Raw genomic sequence first — 20,999 nt, 5'->3', positions numbered from 1 at the left:
GAAGGGTTGTAGCGCTTATCACGCTGCGCTCACCATGCCACACTTGCACGGAAAGGCGAGTGTTTCCAACGCTTTGCTAAGACGAGACTGTGGTGGCACCTACCCGTCGCCTTGCGTTCTACGCCTTATCATCTCTGAAACAGGTGCGGACACCCGATTCAAAGCCACGTGCTCAGTTTTCCAAGAAAACTGCAAGATGGCGCTCATGTCTCAAGTGGGACGTGATTTGATGCGTTTGTTCGCCTCCGCTTCATGCTTGAGGCACTCTAACGCAGCGCCTCCAGAATACCATTCACCGATTTTCTTGCGCAGAACATCAAATAAACGTTTTCTTCACTCTCTCCAGACACAAGACTATCGCCTTTCGACGACATTTGCAGTGTAACATGCAGATTCGGGCCAATTTTTTTTCCTTCCTTCATGTCATCCGCTCCTCGAAGCGCCGCCTCCACGGAGCGTGGTCTCTCCTGCGCGCGCGCTAATCAGACCCGCGATTTCGGGAGAGGACTAAGGTCACTTCGCATGCTACCGTGACCGCGTTTGCGAAAGGAGCGTGCTGACGCACGATGCAGGAAGAATTGTGACAGTTATTCGCGCTTGTCTACTTTTGCGCTCGTTTCGTGCGTCTTTCATTCTGTGTCAAGAGCGTGCTTTAAGTGTGGAACTGTGGCAGTTGTTAGTCTGCGCTCGTCCTGTGTGTGCCAATTTCGTGCGTGCTTTCTGTTTGAGGTGTACGCTGCTAGTTTCGAGCTGCTTGCCTTTGTTAACGTGACTTTGCAATTCGTTGCTCTTTCTGAAACAATGCACAATAAACGCTCAACTATCTCTATAAGGACGCGTTTCAGTTTGGTGTTCTGCTGATTTTTATTCAGGTGGATCAGCCGCGTTTTTTTCATGTCGCCGTTACAGGTTACCAAAAAAATCACTTCTTATATCCCCATTAGCATCCTTTAAGGCTGAATTTTACAATTGACAATTTACCGTCCTGTGGTGCTTCGACTGTGGGCATCGACCACCGGAACGCTTTTGATGCTGTTTGCGATTGCTTACATAAAACAAAATAAATGCGACTAAATTTTTACTTGTATAGGTAATATTATAGAAGTAAGGAATGTAAGCAAGACAGGTTTTTATTCTTTTTTATTAAAACTTTTATTGGAAATATCTGAGCTGTCCGATCTGAATGGTAAAAATTAACAATTTCTGAAATCTTTCCGTTTCTAGGTACGTTTTGCTTTTTTGTTATCGACACTTAATGCTTGGAATGCCTAAAACGTTCACATAAATTCTTGGCCGATTCCCCCGAGTGGGTATGAGCCATGGTAAAGGTCCCAATCATATTCATTATCATCATCATCATGAGCCACTTACTTATACAAAACAAAACAAAGAATGAGTGGAAAGCAATCCAGTCATTACCTGATCCGGAAAGAGCGATGACACCGGCGAGTGCTCAATGAACTCCCCAAGAACCACTCAGGGCTGATGAAGCCACCAGAAGAGAGGACGCCTCAAGAATTGGCCATTACTTTCTGTGACGTATCAAAGCCGAGGCGCTTCTGAGCCTCCTGCCAATTCTTGCACTAGGCCCAAGAGCCAAATATCGATTTCAAGGTACCACCCAGTATAGCTCATACCCGCGCACAGGAACAGGTAGCCGTCGCTCCGCCAAGGGCGTCGGCCCAAGCCTCCGGGAAACCAACTAAGGTTGCAAGGCGGGCTGGTTGGTTATGCATAGCATTCGATGTATAGCGCATCCAGGATCGGACAGATCACACACACACACACACACACACACACACACACACACACACACACACACACACACACACACACACACACACACACACACACACACACACACACACACACACACACACACACACACACACACACACACACACACACACACACACACACACACACACACACACACACACACACACACACACACACACACACACACACACACACACACACACACACACACACACACACACACACACACACACACACACACACACACACACACACACACACACACACACACACACACACACACACACACACACACACACACACACACACACACACACACACACACACACACACACACACACACACACACACACACACACACACATAGCGCTAACTTTCATGAACGTAGTTTATTCCGAGAATCAACAATATAAATACACCCTAACCCGGCGCATCACAAAGCTCGTGCTAGAATAGAATATTTGATTGTAACGTGAGGATTTGCATAAATAAAGCACAATTTTTACTGGTTTCATTTTCACTTCCCAGTTCTGTTTGAGTAAACGTTACCGTGAAGGCCCTCTGTTTTTGCGAGGCTGGTTGCACGGGTACCTCAATATTCTGCATTGCTGTCCAAGTTTCAGCTCCCCGGCTTAGTATATCAGACATCCCGTTTCTGAAATACTACTTTGTCACTTTTATCAAAATACGGCATATAATGAATCCTAGTTGCTGCCTCTCTGGCTCATGTAAAAATGCGTTGGTATTTCTCTTAAGCACACACCGCTCATCATCGACGATACACACAAATGGTATTCGAAATAATTTCTACAAAGAAACAAACAAACACGCAAATAAGCAAATGGAAAGCCCAATGTCGGTTAAAAGACGACATAGCAACACGGGGGATGTCACGAATTAATTTAGGTTTTTTTTTAATCCGAAGCAAGTGAAATAGGCCGTCCTGCTCAATTCCAGAAGCTGCACCTGTTCCTTGGGTTCATCGGCGAGTCATCTGGGCAGTTGAACGCGCTCGCAAATTCCGGCAGGTTCATGAGGGGCACGTTGACGCTGCACAAGAACGCGAGCTCAGTATTGCAGAGGAACAGCATATGCACTGTCGGTTCGACCCACCAACCTCCCAACTCCAAAAAATGGATATAAACTGTAAACAAACACACCAGGAGGGCCTGTAACGCGCAGCACAATCACCGCGGAAGCTGAAAGAGTGGCCTTTCTCGAAAGTTTTTTGAAACACTATTGTGGCAGCCACTACAAGCAAACTTGCATGGTACCCACTACATAATAAATATTACCTTTTGTGTTGTACGGAAGCGGCCCCTAGGCCATTTTTGTCATTGTTCGGAAAAACGTGGTACCCGCAACATTGTTGATGCTGCGGCTGACGATGATGAAGAAAATAAACCGAGGCTTTTGTAACGAATCGGAACATTCAAAGACCCGCTCGTCGCGTAATCAATATTGTCGGACGCCCTGCTTTTACTTTTATGTTCTAAAACGCTTTATTATACATGTTCACTTACCAGAGATGAAGCCTGAATAGCGTCAGTTAGCAACGATGTCGAGCAGCAGCGTAGCTCAGTGGTAGAACGCTGGGCTGCCGCGCAAGGGGCCCAGGTGCGAATTTCATTCTATTGTCGGTATTGTATTTTGATAGCTTTTTGCTGTGTTATTCCGCGCGATGGTGGTAACGCACACCTCTGGTGTTGGCGGCGGACAAATACGGCGCCAATAACGGCCCTTGCTGTTATCTCATGAGAGCTTAATTTTGCTGTAGAAAAAGCAGGTGAAAAGCTCCATGAAGGTGACCCTAGTTTTTCGCTAAGGTGTCAGGCTCTCCAAACCTCCAAAGGCAAGGCACACTTCATTGGCGTGGGTGTGCGTTGGGTCAACACAGTGTTCAGCCGTGCTGCCCAAGCGGATTGTAGAGAATACTCATTTGACAGATCCGCTCCGCCAGGTGCCACACAATCTCAACTGAAACCGTCTGAGCTTCCGGGAAACTCAACAATATTGAATAATTACACTTACAGTTATCTGGCCCTTATCTAAAGTGAATATATTATCTGATATATGCATGAAACGTGGCTTGAACTAAGACCACACACTTCGTGAAATGTTCAATTATTTCTTTTAAATTTAAAATTAATTTCCATTAATTTTAAAATTTCACATACGACGAAAGTTGTTCGACGGCCGGAAGCACTGTATTAAGAAACAAGAGACCGACTCCGGTCCCGCTCCTGCAATTCTCACACATGAAACCCTCCCGCAGCAGGGCTGACAGGTGAGGTGACCCTGTGCTTCTGAATACCCCCACGAGCGTGCCGAGCGAATACTCCTGTGTGCGACTGTACAGTTGAAACGCATGTGTATATCTCTATCGAAAGAAATGTAAAAATTCTGATGTGTTAGAGATATATTGCGATGCTGCAAAAAAAAAAAAGAACTCCGAAGATTTTCTCAGCCATTCACTGAAGAATGCTCGAATGTGAAAGAGATCTGGGGTGTTGCATGCGAACTGTTCCAACCTTGGTGCTCGACCATCTTTGAGTTGCTTGACAAAGAAATCAGTATAATTCACGTAAAATTACGGTAATTCCCCAGTACATCATTTTGCAAAAAAAAAAAAAAAACGTTTGCAGTACCGCGACCCTCATGTGAATTATTTCGGAAAGCTCGAAGCCATGGCTCGTGACACACATAAAGAAAATTCGTTCTCTCTAAATTTGCTCAAGACAAACTTTAGCCTTTAGAACGACGGTAGGCTTTTACTTAAGTTTTACGAACGTTTACGCTTTCTTGGTTTTTATGCAGCCTCGAATAGGAAGAACAGAATCTCTATTGGGATTTTTTTTATTAGAGAGGCAACTTTTAACGAAATCTGACAGTTTAGATTAGCATATTTTCAAGATGTTTTACTGTAGACCGAAAATTATTTCAGGCGTATATAGTGCTGAGTGAAGTGTACAGGTGGCAACAAAGTAGTAAAAATGTTCATTTTTGTGCCGTGAAATCAATATTGAGGCGGTCTTAATGAAGTATGCTCAATCGCAGATTAGCTCGACGTTTTCATTGCCTGCTTACTCAGAAACTTCTATGAAGTTTATTTTTGTTTCAAGCGAGGTAAATACTTTTGAATTGGTGTGTCACCGCTCTCTGTGTTTGCGCCTGCTTATACGCCACGGCAATGCGTTCCAGCGGTAAGTACAGGCTGCGCGAACGCGGGGATCACCTAGACCGCATAATCTAGTTTTTCCGTGCTTATTTAGATTATTTACACGCTGTTACAACACCTAGTGAACGACGAACGCAAGGCCTACTAATCTGCATTTAGTCACATGCAGCTGCCCACTGGCAGCGTGCCTAGTACGCTTACGCAGCACCAGGAAGTGGTACCGATGTGTTTAACGCACCGCCACCAGGTGGAGTGCCTCCGAAATCGTAGGCACCCAACGTTGGTATGCCATTCCTCCGTATTTAGACGACCTTTGACTAAGCTACAATATCATATGACGGCGTCATCAAGTGAGGTTACGTCATGCGGTGTTGTAATGACAAAGCAACGTTACGAGATCTGTGACGTGATCATTACGTCATATCATGATGTACCTGCGTGATTATGACTTTTGCTTCACTCATTTTCTACTCCGCAAACGCTGCGGCGAAACTTCGCGTTTTATGGGCCATTTCAGGCTTTCGACTTAAAAACGCGAGAGTTAATGGATGCCTGTGCGGTCGTATGTTTGCGAAAGCGTAATTTACAGTGTCAAGTCTTCGACCGATGCTTCACATGGTAGTTTGCCACTAGAGCAGAAAGTAGCCTAACACGTACCGATCTTGCAGGACCGCTGTCATCCCAGCTTTCTTCAGGTGGGGCCGCCCGCACATGCTCTGAAAAAAAAAAAAAACATGAAAGGAATATTTAATAAAGACTACTGATTATTATGATAGTCCCTATAGAGCCAATTGTGAGGGCCACTGTGGGCCTTTTTTCATTCGGGGGTATGTTTGACAAGGAAACTAGCACATTTGGGCGAAAATGCAGCACGGCATAAACAATGAACGAGAAACGGAAGACACGAGCGCTGACTCTTAACCGAAGAAAAAAAAAGTTATTTCGTGCGCAAACAAAAATGCCTTGAAGTCACCCGGTGATTGCCCGGTACACAAGAGACCGCGTGACCTAAACGCATTTTCGTTTGTGAACGAAATAAATTTTTTTGCTTGAAAGACTGCGCTCGTGTCGTCCGTTTCTCGTTCATTGTCTCCGCCGCACTGCACGTTTACCCGGAGATGGCAATACACTGATTCGCCCAGATCGCCGTATTAGTTAGGGAACTTAGCACGCGACATGTATGGCACGGGCAGCTACAAACATTCGTTTTTCAGTATTAAATTTTCTCATTTTTCAAAAGCTTGGTCTTTTAGCGGCGTGGATAGCAGCTTAAAACACGGGTTAGCTTTTATTGTCTCGTTATTCTTTCAGTTTTAGTTCCTAATTTGCATTATTAATTTGTTATGTTTTGTTATATCAAATGTTTTCTTAATTTTCGATGGGATAAGATGACCTTTCGTATATAAATAAATTAAACTGAACCTTGACCTGTTCGCAGCGATGGTGCTCATTTAATCAAGCTTTTCTGAAGAGGACTAGAAAACCCAACCAGTATACAGAAATTACCACCACAGAAAGTCTCACCAGTGCGTAGTATACGAAAAACAGTTGATTTGCTGTGACTTTTCCGAGGCCTTGCAGTCTGTAGTCGGCATTTAGGTACTGCTTGCTGAACAGCCGTTGCTGGAAGGTCTGCCGTACGTGGCGCAAAGAAATAGGAAAGAGAGCGAAATTAATGCAAGGCGAAGGAGAATATATAGATCACAGGTTTGCCCACATCGCGATGAATTGACTGCGATATCAATGCATCAGCAAGCTTTGCAAAATAAAGTTTGTAGTTGTAAACAGTGCCTAAATTGATCCGGCATCATGCATGCGCAAGCAAATACTAACACATCTGATAAGATAGCCACGACCACAATCACAATGCTGGTGGAAATAGCCACTGCTGACATAAAGCAGTGATGGTTGAACAGAGGGAGGCAAGTGCACTGCGCCTGCCTCTAGTTCTTTTGAGGTAACGCGAGCAGCAAAATTAGGCCCCTTGAGGCAGAAGCCACACAGTGACCGGCCATGCAGCTGTCTACACCATGGAAGTGCCGCTGATCACTCGCCGGATTGGGTGCGTGGTACAGCTCACAGCTGTCACTGACGAGAAGCGCCCCTGGCACCCGCCTCCAACCTTATTAGTGGATGATACGTACGCCCTAATCTTCAGCAAACATTTTGCAAGCGGGCTTGCTTCTTCTTTCGCTAGGGTATTCAGTTATTTCACATATTTCTACCTGGCCAGTAATGACTAAAACAAGACGTGGTGGTGCACAAGACGTACCTCGTAGGCCACAATGACCGCGGTGCAGTCTTCCACTTTTTCAAATCCTGTCATTTCCTGCGAATGAAATTTTCGTGTGGTTAGTGACAACTCAATGCAGCAAACGTGACCTTAAAGCTAACACGAAAAAGTGAGCACAGTCAGATAGTTTGAATGTCCTTATGACCCGTAGACTATACGTCTGACCGATAGACAATATAGTCAAAACATATAAGACTAAATAACTTGGGATAAACTAAGAAACGTTGCCTCAACGAGATTTTTTTTATTGTCATGATACACTCGCCTTCACTACGAACACGTTCAAAATGAAGATTACACTAAGTTTTTTGTTAGGGACAGCTCTATAGCATTAGCGATTCAGGAAATACATGTCTCGAAGCGTGAAAGACAATCATATCCTCAGATACATTAAGAGAACCTAATGCTCTGTAAGGCGCACTGACATAGTACAGTATAAAACTTCGCCTCCATTTACATAAACTGTAGTGAAGAGGAATGCCCACTACTGCAGCGACATCGACGCGTTGGCGCGAGGCACGAGCTAAGACTGCCTGGTTGCTGCTGCGACGCTGCCCGTACACCCGGCTAGCTCTTGCTGCTTTTGTACCGACACTGATACCGCTCTTGACCTTGCATTTACATTATAAAACTAATGACGGGGGGCTCTGAATAATGATATTAAACAGAAAGACTCGTCGCATATGTAGTTTATTTACACTTGTTTCAACTACCAGCACAAAAGAGAATAGGAATCAATAATGACAAAAACTTCTCAGGACACGGAATCACTCGCAAAAATCAATGCTGATAATGAGTCGACGGGCGCGACCAGCTGAAGGAATGGAGTGCGTGAAGGAAACATAATGAATTTGGCACATGCTGTGCTGCTCGTGTGAAAGAAACTGTTGCCGTCATATTAGCGGTTCGAAAGAGGATGCAATAGAGGCACTGTACCTGGCCTTTATTCTTGTAATGCCGGGTCAGACAATTCAGGGTGTTATTGACGTGCTTCGAGGTATACTCCATCGGGATTATATCAGTGTGTCTGTAAAAGTTATCTGAAAATAAAGGAAAGAACATCAAAAAAAGAAAGAAATAAAGGAAAGAACAATCAAGCGATACCCGCAAGTATTGGTCGATACGGTGCTTGTTTCTACGGCGTATATTGTTTCAATACTTTTCTCAATAATAAACTCTTATTAAAGACTGAACATTTCCACTATATTTGTATCTGCGTCCTGTGATGAGCTATAGAACATACACAATAACAGCATGAACAAAGAACATGAAGACTTCAGGACAAACATGAAGCTTTCTTAGTCTTTTTTGGAAAATCTGGCATTCAAGATTCCTACTGAGCCATTAGTCGAAATGTGTCTGGGGAAAAAAAAAAGGTCGGACGGGAATTCGTATTTATTAAAGTTTGTTCTGTCGCTTAAAATTTGTTCTTTTTGTATTATTGCTTCATGTCATAGCTTAGTGACTATAGAACTATTATTGTATAATTTTTGTTCTTACAGGTTCTATGTGGAAAATTATTTGATATTTTTTTTCTTTAGGGAGCTGCTTAAAAACGATATTGTTCTGTCTATACCATACTTCATATCTCCTTCAGGCGCGAACTGTGATGCTGTATCCGAATATGTTTAAATTTCACACAACTTAATTGTAAGGCACTCTTTATCATATAAAAAATACGTTATTTGAGCGAGTTTTGCTAATTAACCTTCATTAGAAAATATTTGAATATTTAATTACCCCGCAACCAATCGTGTTCAATTTTTACAAGAAAAGAAGTTGTTCTTAGGCCCAAAATGCACGCCGCATTTGTTTTTGGCAGTGTTCTTTTTGAGCAATGAACAATAATACTTATGAATTTGCTGCTGGAACGCGCAACCTCGAGTTATCCTTCAAACATCACAATGCCTTTCACAAAAGTGATTAGCTGCGCCTATAAGCAGCCTATTGGGGTTAAGTCAAGACGCTTTGCCTATGCAGAAGATTCAATCGATCGTATGCACAATGTGTCTTGCCCTTTCTTTTCGTCTAGACCAAGGGCAACGGCAAGAACAAGTGGCGTTCACACCTGAGGACGCCAGGCCTCCGGTGTGGCATACAAGTACTACGGATGTTCAGTAGAAACTCGCTCTTAAGTGGACTCGCTAAGTCTCACGACTCATTCGGTCTCAAACAGATGCACGAGTGTCAACGAGTCCGGCGAGATAAGCTCGATTGAATGTGTGTGACTACTAAACGTGGTTATGTGACAAATCTGGAGGAGGTTTTAAATGTCCCGGTTTGAAGAAAAAGGCACAGCATGTGAGAGTCTGCGTGAGTGTCGCCTCTTACGCCGGCCGAGGTTGTGACGCTTTGACGCGTACTTTCCTCTATTCATCTCCCTCCCTATGAAAACACGTGCCAGTAAGTATCCTCCCCCCATCCCCCGCCTTGTCCCAGAAAAAAAAAACTCAACGCGCCCGGTGATAGTCAGCAATACAATGAAGCTCTCACCTGAAAATGTCGCCCTGAAGAGACAGGCGGAAATCCGAGTGCTGATTCTGGGTATATGAAACGTCCTGCAAAATAGTAGCAAAAATAGTTGTATATGGCACAATAAAAAATACTACAATACCAGCCCTCGTGGATATCATAAAATGAGCATGAAAAGCAGTGTCCCCGTGGAACGATGACAATGGAAGATATTACACGAAGGCGGGAAAAGATACCAGACGTGAAACCTGACCACCCAGGTCCACTATATTGTGAGAGCAAATGTGTAGATCCCCGGGCGCTTGTCTTGTCATCGCTGCCGTCGCCATCTGGAGGTTTCGGATAATATTTCGGAAGCGCCGTATGCTCCACGTCCGAGCGAAAGTAGTAAGGGAAGCCAAATAGAATGGAAACACGCCGGCCGTCTTTCATCACGCGAAAGGCTCGCAGGTTGAACCGGTGACTGCGTGGCTTCGGCATACCACAACTTTTGCTTGAAAGGGTTCGATTGCGCGAGCTGTATCGTTACAGCAATCAGCAGATGGATCACACCTTCGTATACGTTCTGCTTTTTACACTCGGTTTGCGAAGTAGTGAAAGAGAGCATGAAGGTCGAATCGCTTGCTGCAGTGGCCGAGTTTTCATAAGCCGACATGATTGATGATTAATATGTGGGGTTTAATGTCCCAAAAGCACCATATGATTATGAGAGACGCCGTAGTGGAGGGCTCCGGAAATTTCGACCACCTGGGGTTCTTTAGCGTGCGGCAAAATATCATAAGCCGACATTTCGTTGACAAATGTGTCCCAAAAAAAGCTAAGTTTCATCATAAGAGAGTTTTCTGCTAGCCTTACATGGTATAAAACATGAGTTTGTTGCCGTTCTCCTTACTGCAGCGTGCTTTTGACAAAGATTGCTTTTTTGTAAGAGAAGGAGACGATCGTCGAATATAATTGGCTTTCTGCGCGGACCCTGTTAACTACTCTGTTATCAGGCTCATGACCTACGTCAATGAAATACCTTATGTATTATATACAAAATTAACAAGTTCCAAGAGGAGATTCTCGGGAAAATTCTTCTGTATGGTAGGAAATATTTAGAAAACTTTGTCCACGTGTTTAGTTCCCATGCTAATTTGAAATGAGGCACGGGGGGGGGGGGTGTTCTTGAACAAATACACTGTTTTTTTATAGACCAGTAATAAATATAGAGAGTATGGTGGGTTCCGCTTCTGTTCTGAGGCAACATTATAATGATCATCATCACCCTTACTACGCCCATTGCAGGGCAAACGCCTATCACATGTCCCGCCAATCAACCCGGTCATATGCTTTTTCATCCACCTTAAACCTGCAAACTTATCAATATCACCTGCCCACCTCGTTTTCTGTCGCGCTCTTACGCACTCTGAGTAACAAATACCTAATAAAGGCTATAGCTCATTCAGCTGACATGTTTTGGCACTTTGACGTTGCCAGTACATTATCATCGACATCATGACCATTTTTCTAACATGATCGCTCGTTGGGGACGCATGTTGAATGTGATGGCTGCCTTTATTCTACGTCCACTCGCCGTTCATTCTGTCATTAATGGAGACAGCATTAACCTATGCATATAGTGCTATACCCAAGTAAACAACATATGAATAGTTACGTTGCTGTTCCAATGATCAATTTGATGATTTCATAGTTTGTGTAACTGGCGAAGTAAAAATAACAGTGGCACCAAAATCATGCAAAATGAACTCATAGCTGCACAGACATTACCATAAGGGACGACGTTGCATATTGACAATGCTGACCATAGTCGTTGAAAAACTTTACAAAACTTCTGTTCCGAGCCATCTATATAGAACGTAACAAGTAACCTTCAATCTTAAGTACTAGCTCTGCACGCAGGTAATTCTGAAGACGAGCATTAGTAGAAGCCGACAGGTACCCCGTCTAATTAGGTGCTATTTCCATCTTGATTCTACTTAGGCGTTGATTTATAAGGAATGGGAAGCCCGCGTGTCATAAATACTGCTGTAATGGCATATGACTCTCTCCGTAATCGTCCACGAAAGACGAATAAGACGCATTGCGTTTACGAGCGTATGGCGCGAATAGATATCACCGTAAGCGAGAAAGCAAACAGTCATTGCGCAAACGACCACGGATAAAGCCTCAAAATATATTTTCAAAAAAAGCTCACAAGAAAGGTCAGTTTCAGGAAAAGTGAGCGCGTGGTATACTTTTGACAGTTTGATGCCGATGCCGAAGATTGCGCAACGTGACGAGGGCGATAATCTGCTGTGTATAAAAGGCGCGCTTGGGGTTTCTTTTAGCGCGGTCGGCAAGACCTAAAAATAATCTTCCGAAAAATGTGAGAAAGTGCTACAACTGTTTTTTTTTCTCTTTGGTTTCAAGAATCTGCCAACCATGGGGTGGGCAGCAAGATTCAACCATAATTAATGATTTTTATGTATGGCATAAACATGACAAGGCGGAGAAACCGAAGTGCAGCAAAAATAATCGTGCCACGCCTAAGGAATTCAAAACCGCACTAAACGACGAAAACATGATGGCGCATATATTGTCACATCAAACATGCAGCACGAAAAGAACAACCAAGCGCACACACAGCGAGAAAGTGAGCTGTCCTGCGTTAGAGTGCTGCTGTTTCTGCGTCATAACAATGTCTATGATTATAATCGAAGCAAATAAGGCAAGAACTCAGATAAATAACCAAGTTTAATGAGTGAACGTGATGTAGAGAAGCTTGCAGCTCGATATAAAATGCGCGCTAAAACAACCACATCAGTGGGCTTTCGCCTTTCAAATGTCTTAGAAGAATGAGTAAAGGCCCCTGTGAGTTTTTTTCATAGAAAAAATGCCATTGGCACAAGCTTACCTCTCTCTCGCTGATGTTGGCATGGAGAGGTTGAACATGGCTAGCGGAACCACTGCCCGATTGTGACATGAAAATACTAGGAGTGACGAAGAAATCAGGTACATGGATATATTCAATTACTGAAGGATCGCATTTTTATGTTTAATTAACCATGCAAACAGTGAGGCAAGATACTGCACTAGCAAATGCATGTTTCACATGACAGTGTAAAACGAAAAAAAAAAAAAAAACGGGAGTCGGACAGCTTTGAAAAGGCAGCGCTAGAATTAACGGCGCTATGAAGAGGAAAGCAAGGAAAAATATCCCAGCAGCTCTGTCAGCTCTCACTGAAAGTTTATTTGAAACATGACAGGACTGTGCAGTGGTTAAAACATGAAGGTTTGCCTGAGTATTGCAGAAATCATGATTTGCGCTTCAACGTTTTAACAGAAATTGACCTTGTGAAACGCCATAGCGTTTCAAGAGGCTGCATAAGAACCCCCGCCGTTCCTCGGTGGGGTTCTTATGCAGCCTGTTGAAAAAAAAAACGCAGATCCCACGTACAGTGGGAATCAATGATATTCGAAGCACGAATGAGGAAGGTTGGCATGCCACATTAAAATTAGCACAACGTTACGAGGCGGACGTAAATTATGCCGTACATGACTTTCATGTCATGATTATTATGTTTGGACGTGACATTTACCTTCGTCGTCTATTCACCTCACGTGATACCAAATTTGGTATATGGGGGAGCTATCAAAACGGCCGTGAGCACGCTATGAGCGTAGCATGTAGCCATGTTTTGCATGACACGCATATCAAGATAATCTTGTTTGGACGTGTCATTTACCTTCGTCATCCATTCACGTCATGTAATACCGAATTCGGTATATGTGAAGCTAGCGAAATGGCTGCGAGCACGCTATGAGCATACATATAGCCATGTTTCACACTACACCCATATCATGATAATCATGTTTGCAACAGTCATGTCATGCATTTACGTCCCATAATACCAAATTTGATATATGCGAAGCTAGCGAAACGAACGCGAGCGCACCATGAGTGTGGCGTGTAGTCATGACTTATATGACATGCACGTCATGATTTCCATGTTAGGGCTTGTCACTTGTGTTTGACAAGGAGTCATGTCATGCCATACCAGTTTTGCAACATGTCATGTGAACGTAACTACCGCAAGAGCATCGAAGACCCTAAAACGTAAATAATGACATTCATGGCATACACGTCCATACACGACACGATTTTCATGTTATGTCTAGTCAGTTATGCTCGTCATACAGTTATGTTATGCCACACCAATTTGGGTATAGATCCGATTATTGAAACGGCCAGGATACCTAAAGGTCATATGCGGATAGATAGATAGATAGATAGATAGATAGATAGATAGATAGATAGATAGATAGATAGATAGATAGATAGACACTCTCAAAGTCACGGAAGTTCCCTGAGAAAAGCTTCGCATTTAATAAACCCATGCGCCGCGTAAAGTGGGTGTCTGGAACACGCGCCTAGCAGGCTCTATGCAAAGTACGCAGGCGGCTCGCGCAGCTTTTGCTAGCGGGTCGTCATGGCTCGCCGCTACGCTGACATGTTACTACTATCATCGCCATTATCTGTAGTGCTTGCTGGCACGTACACCTGTTGTGTGGGCTGTAGGAAAACAAGGCAAGTCCACGATGAACGCCCGCGACCAACCACGATGACCACCTCCACCCAACAAGTTCATGCGAGCATTTCTTTTCTCCTCAGAGCTAAGCGTTTCCCGGCATCAAACCAGCATGAACTCGAGCCGCTATCTCGTATACTTCGCAAGGAATGAGGTTTCATGACTTCACTAAATAACCCGCGCATTACTTTCTTGCCTAGTGTCATTAAAACATTTTTTTCAGGCAAGCTGCATAGATTCTTTAGTAATCCTTTAGCACCTTTTGTCAATGGCAACATGCTATTGAAGACATCAGTTCTGCATCATGATAGATTGATGCTCATGTGATACATTTTCGTGTGTGTGGAGGAGTGTTAGAAAAGATTAGCGATCTTACCTACAACATTCCTGTGGGGGTTGAATTGGCAGTCGGAATCGAAAAGCGAGAGCCCTCACCTGAAATTATAATGAAAAATATTTAAGTGTGTTTTTTGGTGCACATTCAAGGGATCAGGTTATGTACTGAGTGCTCCAAGCTCACTTTCACTGATATGTAGACGGGAACAGCAGCAACAACAAAACTAGGAGGAGCAAGTGCAACTATGAAACAGAATCATCGATTTTATCACGAAGAGCAACAATAAAACTAAATCATCGATGCCATCAGTGACTGGTACAATAAAACAAAATCATCGATGTCGACAACACAAACAAAATCACCATAATCATCAGTAGCAGCAATGACCCTGATAATAAAACAACAGACAAGACGATTTTCATCTGCACATTGTCCCTATACGTAGCTAACGAGGTAAAAAGAAATGGGGATGCTTAATCTTCGACTTTATGAGTTGAACGCAATAGCGATATCCTATCGCTAGTGCGTACTTGAAACACTTAGTGCACGAAAACTTTCGCGCTTGCCATGCACCCGCTAAGTGGCCTTAAGGGAAAAGGTGCAGTGACGTGTGTGCTTTGTGTAATAGGTGACCAGTTTTGAATCACGAAGTCATCATGATAACCGCATCTTCTGACGCCCGATGGTAAAGTAAGCTGGTACCTCACATTACAACTGCATTATTCGATGTTGAATTGTGAAGCATGTATACAGAACGCGTGTGTTTGTAAAGTATGAAAGTTAATTTGCCGGCATCTCGAAGCAAAGGAAGTTATTTTCATTGCATTGACAAGCAGACGCGTGGATGTTTGGTAGAACACTCGCTCGGTAGAACAAACTACCCTGGTTGCATCCTCACTTAAACACAACTTTTTGAAGGATGAAGCTGGTTAATGTCTAGCGCTATCCCACGTATATCCGGCGGCGCAGCCAGCCCAGCATATCCACAGACACAGACGGAGAGATGGACGGCCGCATCGCCTCACTCATCATGATTCATCATTCACTCCATAGATATGCTACGATTATTTTATTATTTGTTTCATTTGGATATTTATTGATTTTTTGGTCATGAACAAGATTTTTCGCTCACAACCAATGACGCCGACGCCGACGTCGTCACCGACGCCAACACCGGAGTTTCTGTGGAATGAGCTCTGTAATGCCATCGCGCTAACAGCGGCTTAATCGGGAGCACTTCAAAGAAAAAACGCGTGTTAAGCATGTCTTAAAAGCCTGATTAGATCAGCGCTTTTAAGTCCTGCTGAAGTTATTCGTTTTTGCTGGAGATATGAGGATGACAGCACATTTGTTACCTGTGAAGGTGTCAACAGTAGTAAATATATCAGGCATGCGTTCGCATTAAAGCAGATGCTTATCGGTAGTGCTTGTGTCCGCGTCCTCTTTTTTGTATTTGTGAAGGGGTTTACGCTGGTATACGATGAGCGTAGCTCTATTCGCACGAAATCACTAAACTCTTGGAAGTTGAGACCGTGTCTTATTGTTTTGTTCAGATTTATTCCAGCATTAGCTACATTGACGAAGTTGTCGCAAAGAGAAAGGGGTTTAATCTTCGCGAATGAGAAAAACGACGTCTGCAAGTATGCCACCGAAATAAGCCATCAACAAGTGCCGTATGCAGGACGTTTTCTCTATTGTGGTCTCTCACCTTTGCTCTATGAGCGGATGGCGTATTGGACTTGCCCAGTCCTTCGCCATGAAGGCGCTGACATTGAGAAAGTACTCGAAGGGACTATCCTTCTTCCATGGTATCTCTTTTTGAATCTGGAAGACCAGTGAGGGATTTCTACGTCATGGCAGCTAAATGCAGGAACATTAATCCTAGCGTTCATGATTATTGAAGCTAACTTTGAGAAGAGGACCGTCTTTGCAATCACCATCATCATCGTTGTGCACTGAAAACGATATGTTTAAAAGAGGGAACGCGTTTATTAGGTTGCTTGCAGTTAAGCAGACCGGTGCACACTTTTTTGTATACACGGACTCCGCCAAAGGAACAGCAATAAGAACAACAACAACAAAATAAAATCTGCGCTACCTTTCTTTCCGTTTACATTACGCGACATTAGCCGAATGTTCACGTGACCAGAGTTCATGGCGGCTGCCGGAAAACTTAGGTGCAATTTTCTGAAGATCTGTTTTCGAGATAACCCTAAGAAATCGCTTTCGGTGCGCTCTCATTGGTAGGTTTAGTCCCAGCATTGCGAACACGCAGGGCATGTAGCGAGAAGGCAGGATTACCGCTCGTGATTAAAAGCAATAGACTGGATTCCAAGAGAAGTCAAGCGTGTGAGGAAGAGGGATATTTCATGCAATAAATAATATCGAGGCACATACACCATATGTCCTTCTGACTGCTCGGCTATGTACAGAGACACAGCTACGCAGCGTAATGTGTTAATGATCAGCACAAGTTTTCTGCCGACTGTACATTGAGAAAGGCCAATGACAACGACTACGAAACTCTCGTTATGGATGATAGATGGTAAGAGAATACACTTTACTTTTGCTTTACAAAGCTTACCCGAGTCTATGTCGAAAGGATATGACACTACTTGAATATTTTGCTTACCTGTGTCATCGTGTTATTAACGAACACGTTGATTGCGTACTGTGCCATGAAGAACGTGTGCACTCTAATACTCTGGGCCTGCAGGTGCGAGAAAATGAAAATTTACGCTTGGAATTTTCTATGTGCCCTTTAGTTGAATTTTAATGAACAGTCGCCATGTTGCAGTGATCAATAGCATTCAATCAAAGAAACACCGTATTGACACCTAATTGCTTTTGTGTATGAACGCTAGATGAATGAGCACGACGGTAAAACCGATTGTTCAGCACTGGGACGATGTGCAGCAGATGTTCATAGCGTTGATGTGATGTAGAAGGCAAGCTTAGACGCTCACACTTGATTAGACTGTTTACGCTTACCTATCCTGAGGTGAGCTAAGGTGGTAGAGGAGGCCTACCGCGAGTTGAATCCTTCACATTCTCGCAGCGCCTTTCCCTTCGGATGGGATAAATAGGGTTGTTTCTTTCTCTCTCTTTCTCGGAGAAGGTTTCACCAATAGCAACAAAGAGTGCTTTATAGTAACGCTTACAGTTGGGCAAGCGGCAAACGAGGCGTACTGAGAAAACCAGGGCAAGAACGACGGAGACACACACAGTAAAGTAATTAAAGACACAGAACGAGCCCAGGCCCATTTCCTGTATGTGTCCGTCGTTTTACGTATGCTAATTTTACTTACAGGGTGAGTGAAGCAACGTAAGACGAGGTAGTGGACAGACAGGCGTGACATACCACCCGTGTGGTTCATGAACCTAATATTTTTCGGCTTCGCTATGAAGAGCAGGAATACGTAAGAAGGAATTTTCACAGGCGTTCAGCTGCCTCTCATGAAAATAATTCTAGGCGTGATAACCGGGCAGCATTGCCATTGCGACATTCTATTAAGAATAGTACGTATGTAAGCGGAATTTTAAGATGGGGTTTTTTTTTTGAGTCAGACTAGGCCGCCGCAATTGGAGAAATTTTCGTAGAGTATATCTTGTTTCAAGCTGTGTTTCAATAATACATGTATGTTATTTTATTATTGTGCAATTCGTTGTCTCATAAGTGTCTCACATGCTTTGATATGTATGCATTCTATAACCCCCTCCTGTTGTAATGGAGCTACAGTTATGACTAAATTTATAACAAACTAAATATGGTGCGTGGTGTCGAGGTTTAGGTCTACCGGAAGGTGCCCACAATTAGAATCTCCAAAAAATACAGCTTAAAATTTACTACAGCTTAAAAGAAACGTAATATATAAGGTTGAGATATTTCGAAGCTTGAGATGCTGAATGACGTCATTAGATTGTTCTGCAAAACCAAGGTCATAAACTGAAGAAGAAAAAGTCAGGAGTTTATTTCTCGCTTCACATTTATTGATTTTTTTGACTTGGAAAGATTTAATGGGACTTGGCTGCACTGAGTTTACATTTCTTTTTGTGCAGTTTTAAAACTAACTGCACTGCAGCAGTGTAGAATAGCACGGAGTCGAACGACATCTTATAGTTTGTAGCGAGATATTTTATTAGATGAACAAAAATAAACTACCGGCATAATATATATGACAATGAATCGCGGGTGGAACTTGCTTTTGGCCTTCGCGTAGTGATCTCTACTCACCTTGACTGTCAGCATATGCTTGGTCCAACTTTCGAGGCGTTCGATTGCCATGACCTCTTCTATAAAAGAAGATCGCACTTCTTCGATCATCACCTCGGCCTGCACGGGTAGAGTGGGCAAATGAGAGACAGAAAGAAAACAGGAAAGACGAAATAGCGGAGAAAAATTGCTATCTCTTGTCATCCATCACATTGCAATGAAGGTAAAAAAAATATTGTGTCTTGTGGCAAATTCGTCTGCTCGTTGTCGAGCGCTCCAGAGCGCTTTGAAGATGCTCGTCGTATACAGCATGGTCACAATCGAGCTCTCCAACACCAAGGCTGTAACCAGAAATTTTTCTTGGAAAGAAGTGAGCGGAAGTTTAGCCACTCTTCATGTATGAGCACGCGAGAATTTGTATGTCAGTGAGAAAATAGTGTAATCTCGTTCGTGTGATTCTGCATAATTCGTTTTTTGGCCGATACGTTGTCCTTATAAAAAAACAAACAAAGACACACAGACCTCGTGAAGTCATTACGTGACTTTTTTCTGTTTTTTTGTTATCTGTACCATATATAGATGCAAAACAAAGATGAAGTTCAAGTTCATAGGACACATTTTGATGCGGTAGATATGGTCGCAGTTTTTCCCAAAATTGCATAACGCGACAACGAAAGAGGATTCCGACTATTATGAAAAGCTCTGGGCCTATTTTTTGGCACGCTCTCTTGTTTTTCACTCTTCAGAAGCCTTTACTCCTAGATTGTGACAGGAAGAAGGTCGAGCGCGAGATCACCAGCTACTTCAATGTTGCTCAATAAAATTGAGTTGCTGACAGAGTGCATATTTTCCTCCTTTAAAAAAATGTTTGGTAAATATAATTTCGCATAATACGCGACAGTTTAAGGTTCTTGAGGAAAATGTATGAATGCTATTGGACTCGTTGATTAGCCAATATAAAGTGAAAAAAAATAGGGGGGAGGGAGGCACCTCTCTTCACGGCACAACGTCAATGCTGAACATTAATTGGTTACATCAAGCCATCTTTCACTAGTTCAGAGCGTTCTAAGACCTTCTGAGTTTCGACAACAGGGCTCCGTCAAAGATATGATACGGTTGCCGCAGCTTAGGTTGCTGACATGACGGCCTCAGCCGTGATACCTGCATGGGTTTCTTGGTTCCTATGCAACTTGTTTGTTTGCAAGAGAAGACACTGGAACATGTATCCTTTTACGGTTTTCAATGGCTCTGGCGAGTTCGGCTCTGACATGCTTACTCTTGATCCGCTCAACAGTGGGCTCCACAATGTCTCCGTCGAGTTGAAGTGTGATAGCAGGCAGCCGAGTATACCATAAGTCGGTCAAATATATCGATAAATTTCCCTACTTTTCCTTAGTCTGAGACAGCAGTTGCAGAAGCTCGAGGTGTTCTGTGATACGTGCCGTGATGTCAGCGAAGAATGGCGTGCTGGCATCTACCAGCTCTATAGCAACCACAAGGGGACCGGGTAGGAGCCTGTCCACGAGTCGCAGACAGAGCCGCCACTTGGGCACTGGTTGCGGCCGTTGCGTCTTCGTCAGCATGAACATAGCGAAGCCCCAGAGATCCTCCTTGCCTTGTAGGAAGGGGGCCAGGTAGACGGTCGTGTGGAACGCCATGTACGCTAGCACCTCATGCCTAGCCATACCGAAAGGCCACATGAGAAGAGATCAAAAGAAATGTAATGGGACAAAATATGTCACAATTAAGACAACAACAAAGGAAAATTTCAATCTTATAATGATTTTTTATATCAGCTTATGGTTCTTCGTCCAATGCCAATACGCCGGAAAACTTAGGTGACCATATCATCCGCTACTTAATGCTATCAGGTACTCCTATAGTGGTGACGGCAGGTAGTGCTGATAGGGCACTCCAATAATTTTTCGCGCCACTCAGCCACAAATACAAAAAAATATTTTAAATTCTTCTAAATGCAGGTCAAGTAAGCACATCTCTCGTAAAATTAGTGTGTGTCATTTTCGCGCCTGGCATTTAAGTGAGTAAAAAGTGTTTCACGCACCAGCAATCTGCCACTAGAATTTTCAAGCCTTAAAAAGAAATCAAGAGGGTCTTAAGAGTACAAATATTTTTGAATCATATCTTCAAATACCAAA

The 20,999-nt window shown here is 43.4% G+C and overlaps 2 protein-coding genes across 2 annotated transcripts in view; both read right to left on the bottom strand.

The window, feature by feature from the left end:
• Positions 1-2,247: 2,247 nt before the first annotated feature.
• On the bottom strand, positions 2,248-16,413 carry LOC142785085 (membrane metallo-endopeptidase-like 1). Its single transcript, XM_075883492.1, has 9 exons — positions 16,339-16,413; positions 14,670-14,728; positions 12,619-12,694; positions 9,744-9,808; positions 8,187-8,290; positions 7,230-7,286; positions 6,482-6,589; positions 5,615-5,673; positions 2,248-2,829 (listed from the first exon to the last, which is right to left on the bottom strand). The coding sequence occupies exons 3-9, from the start codon at positions 12,654-12,656 to the stop codon at positions 2,727-2,729; spliced, it is 534 nt and encodes a 177-aa protein (XP_075739607.1). The 5' UTR covers positions 12,657-12,694; positions 14,670-14,728; positions 16,339-16,413; the 3' UTR covers positions 2,248-2,726.
• An 849-nt stretch (positions 16,414-17,262) lies between these two features.
• LOC142785084 (uncharacterized) overlaps positions 17,263-20,999 on the bottom strand; it is a 62,124-nt gene continuing 58,387 nt past the window's right edge. The window contains exons 18-19 of the mRNA XM_075883491.1: positions 18,865-20,520; positions 17,263-17,340 (exon numbers count right to left, since the gene is read on the bottom strand). Coding sequence (XP_075739606.1) covers positions 20,226-20,520 — 295 coding nt within the window. The 3' untranslated portion in view covers positions 17,263-17,340; positions 18,865-20,225. The remainder of the gene's footprint in view (positions 17,341-18,864; positions 20,521-20,999) is intronic.

Source organism: Rhipicephalus microplus, unplaced genomic scaffold (genome assembly GCF_043290135.1).
Source record: "Rhipicephalus microplus isolate Deutch F79 unplaced genomic scaffold, USDA_Rmic scaffold_18, whole genome shotgun sequence".
NCBI classification, from domain to species: Eukaryota; Metazoa; Arthropoda; class Arachnida; order Ixodida; family Ixodidae; genus Rhipicephalus; species Rhipicephalus microplus.
Note: the sequence above shows the minus strand (reverse complement) of the source record. Positions and strands in the feature narration are given on the sequence as shown.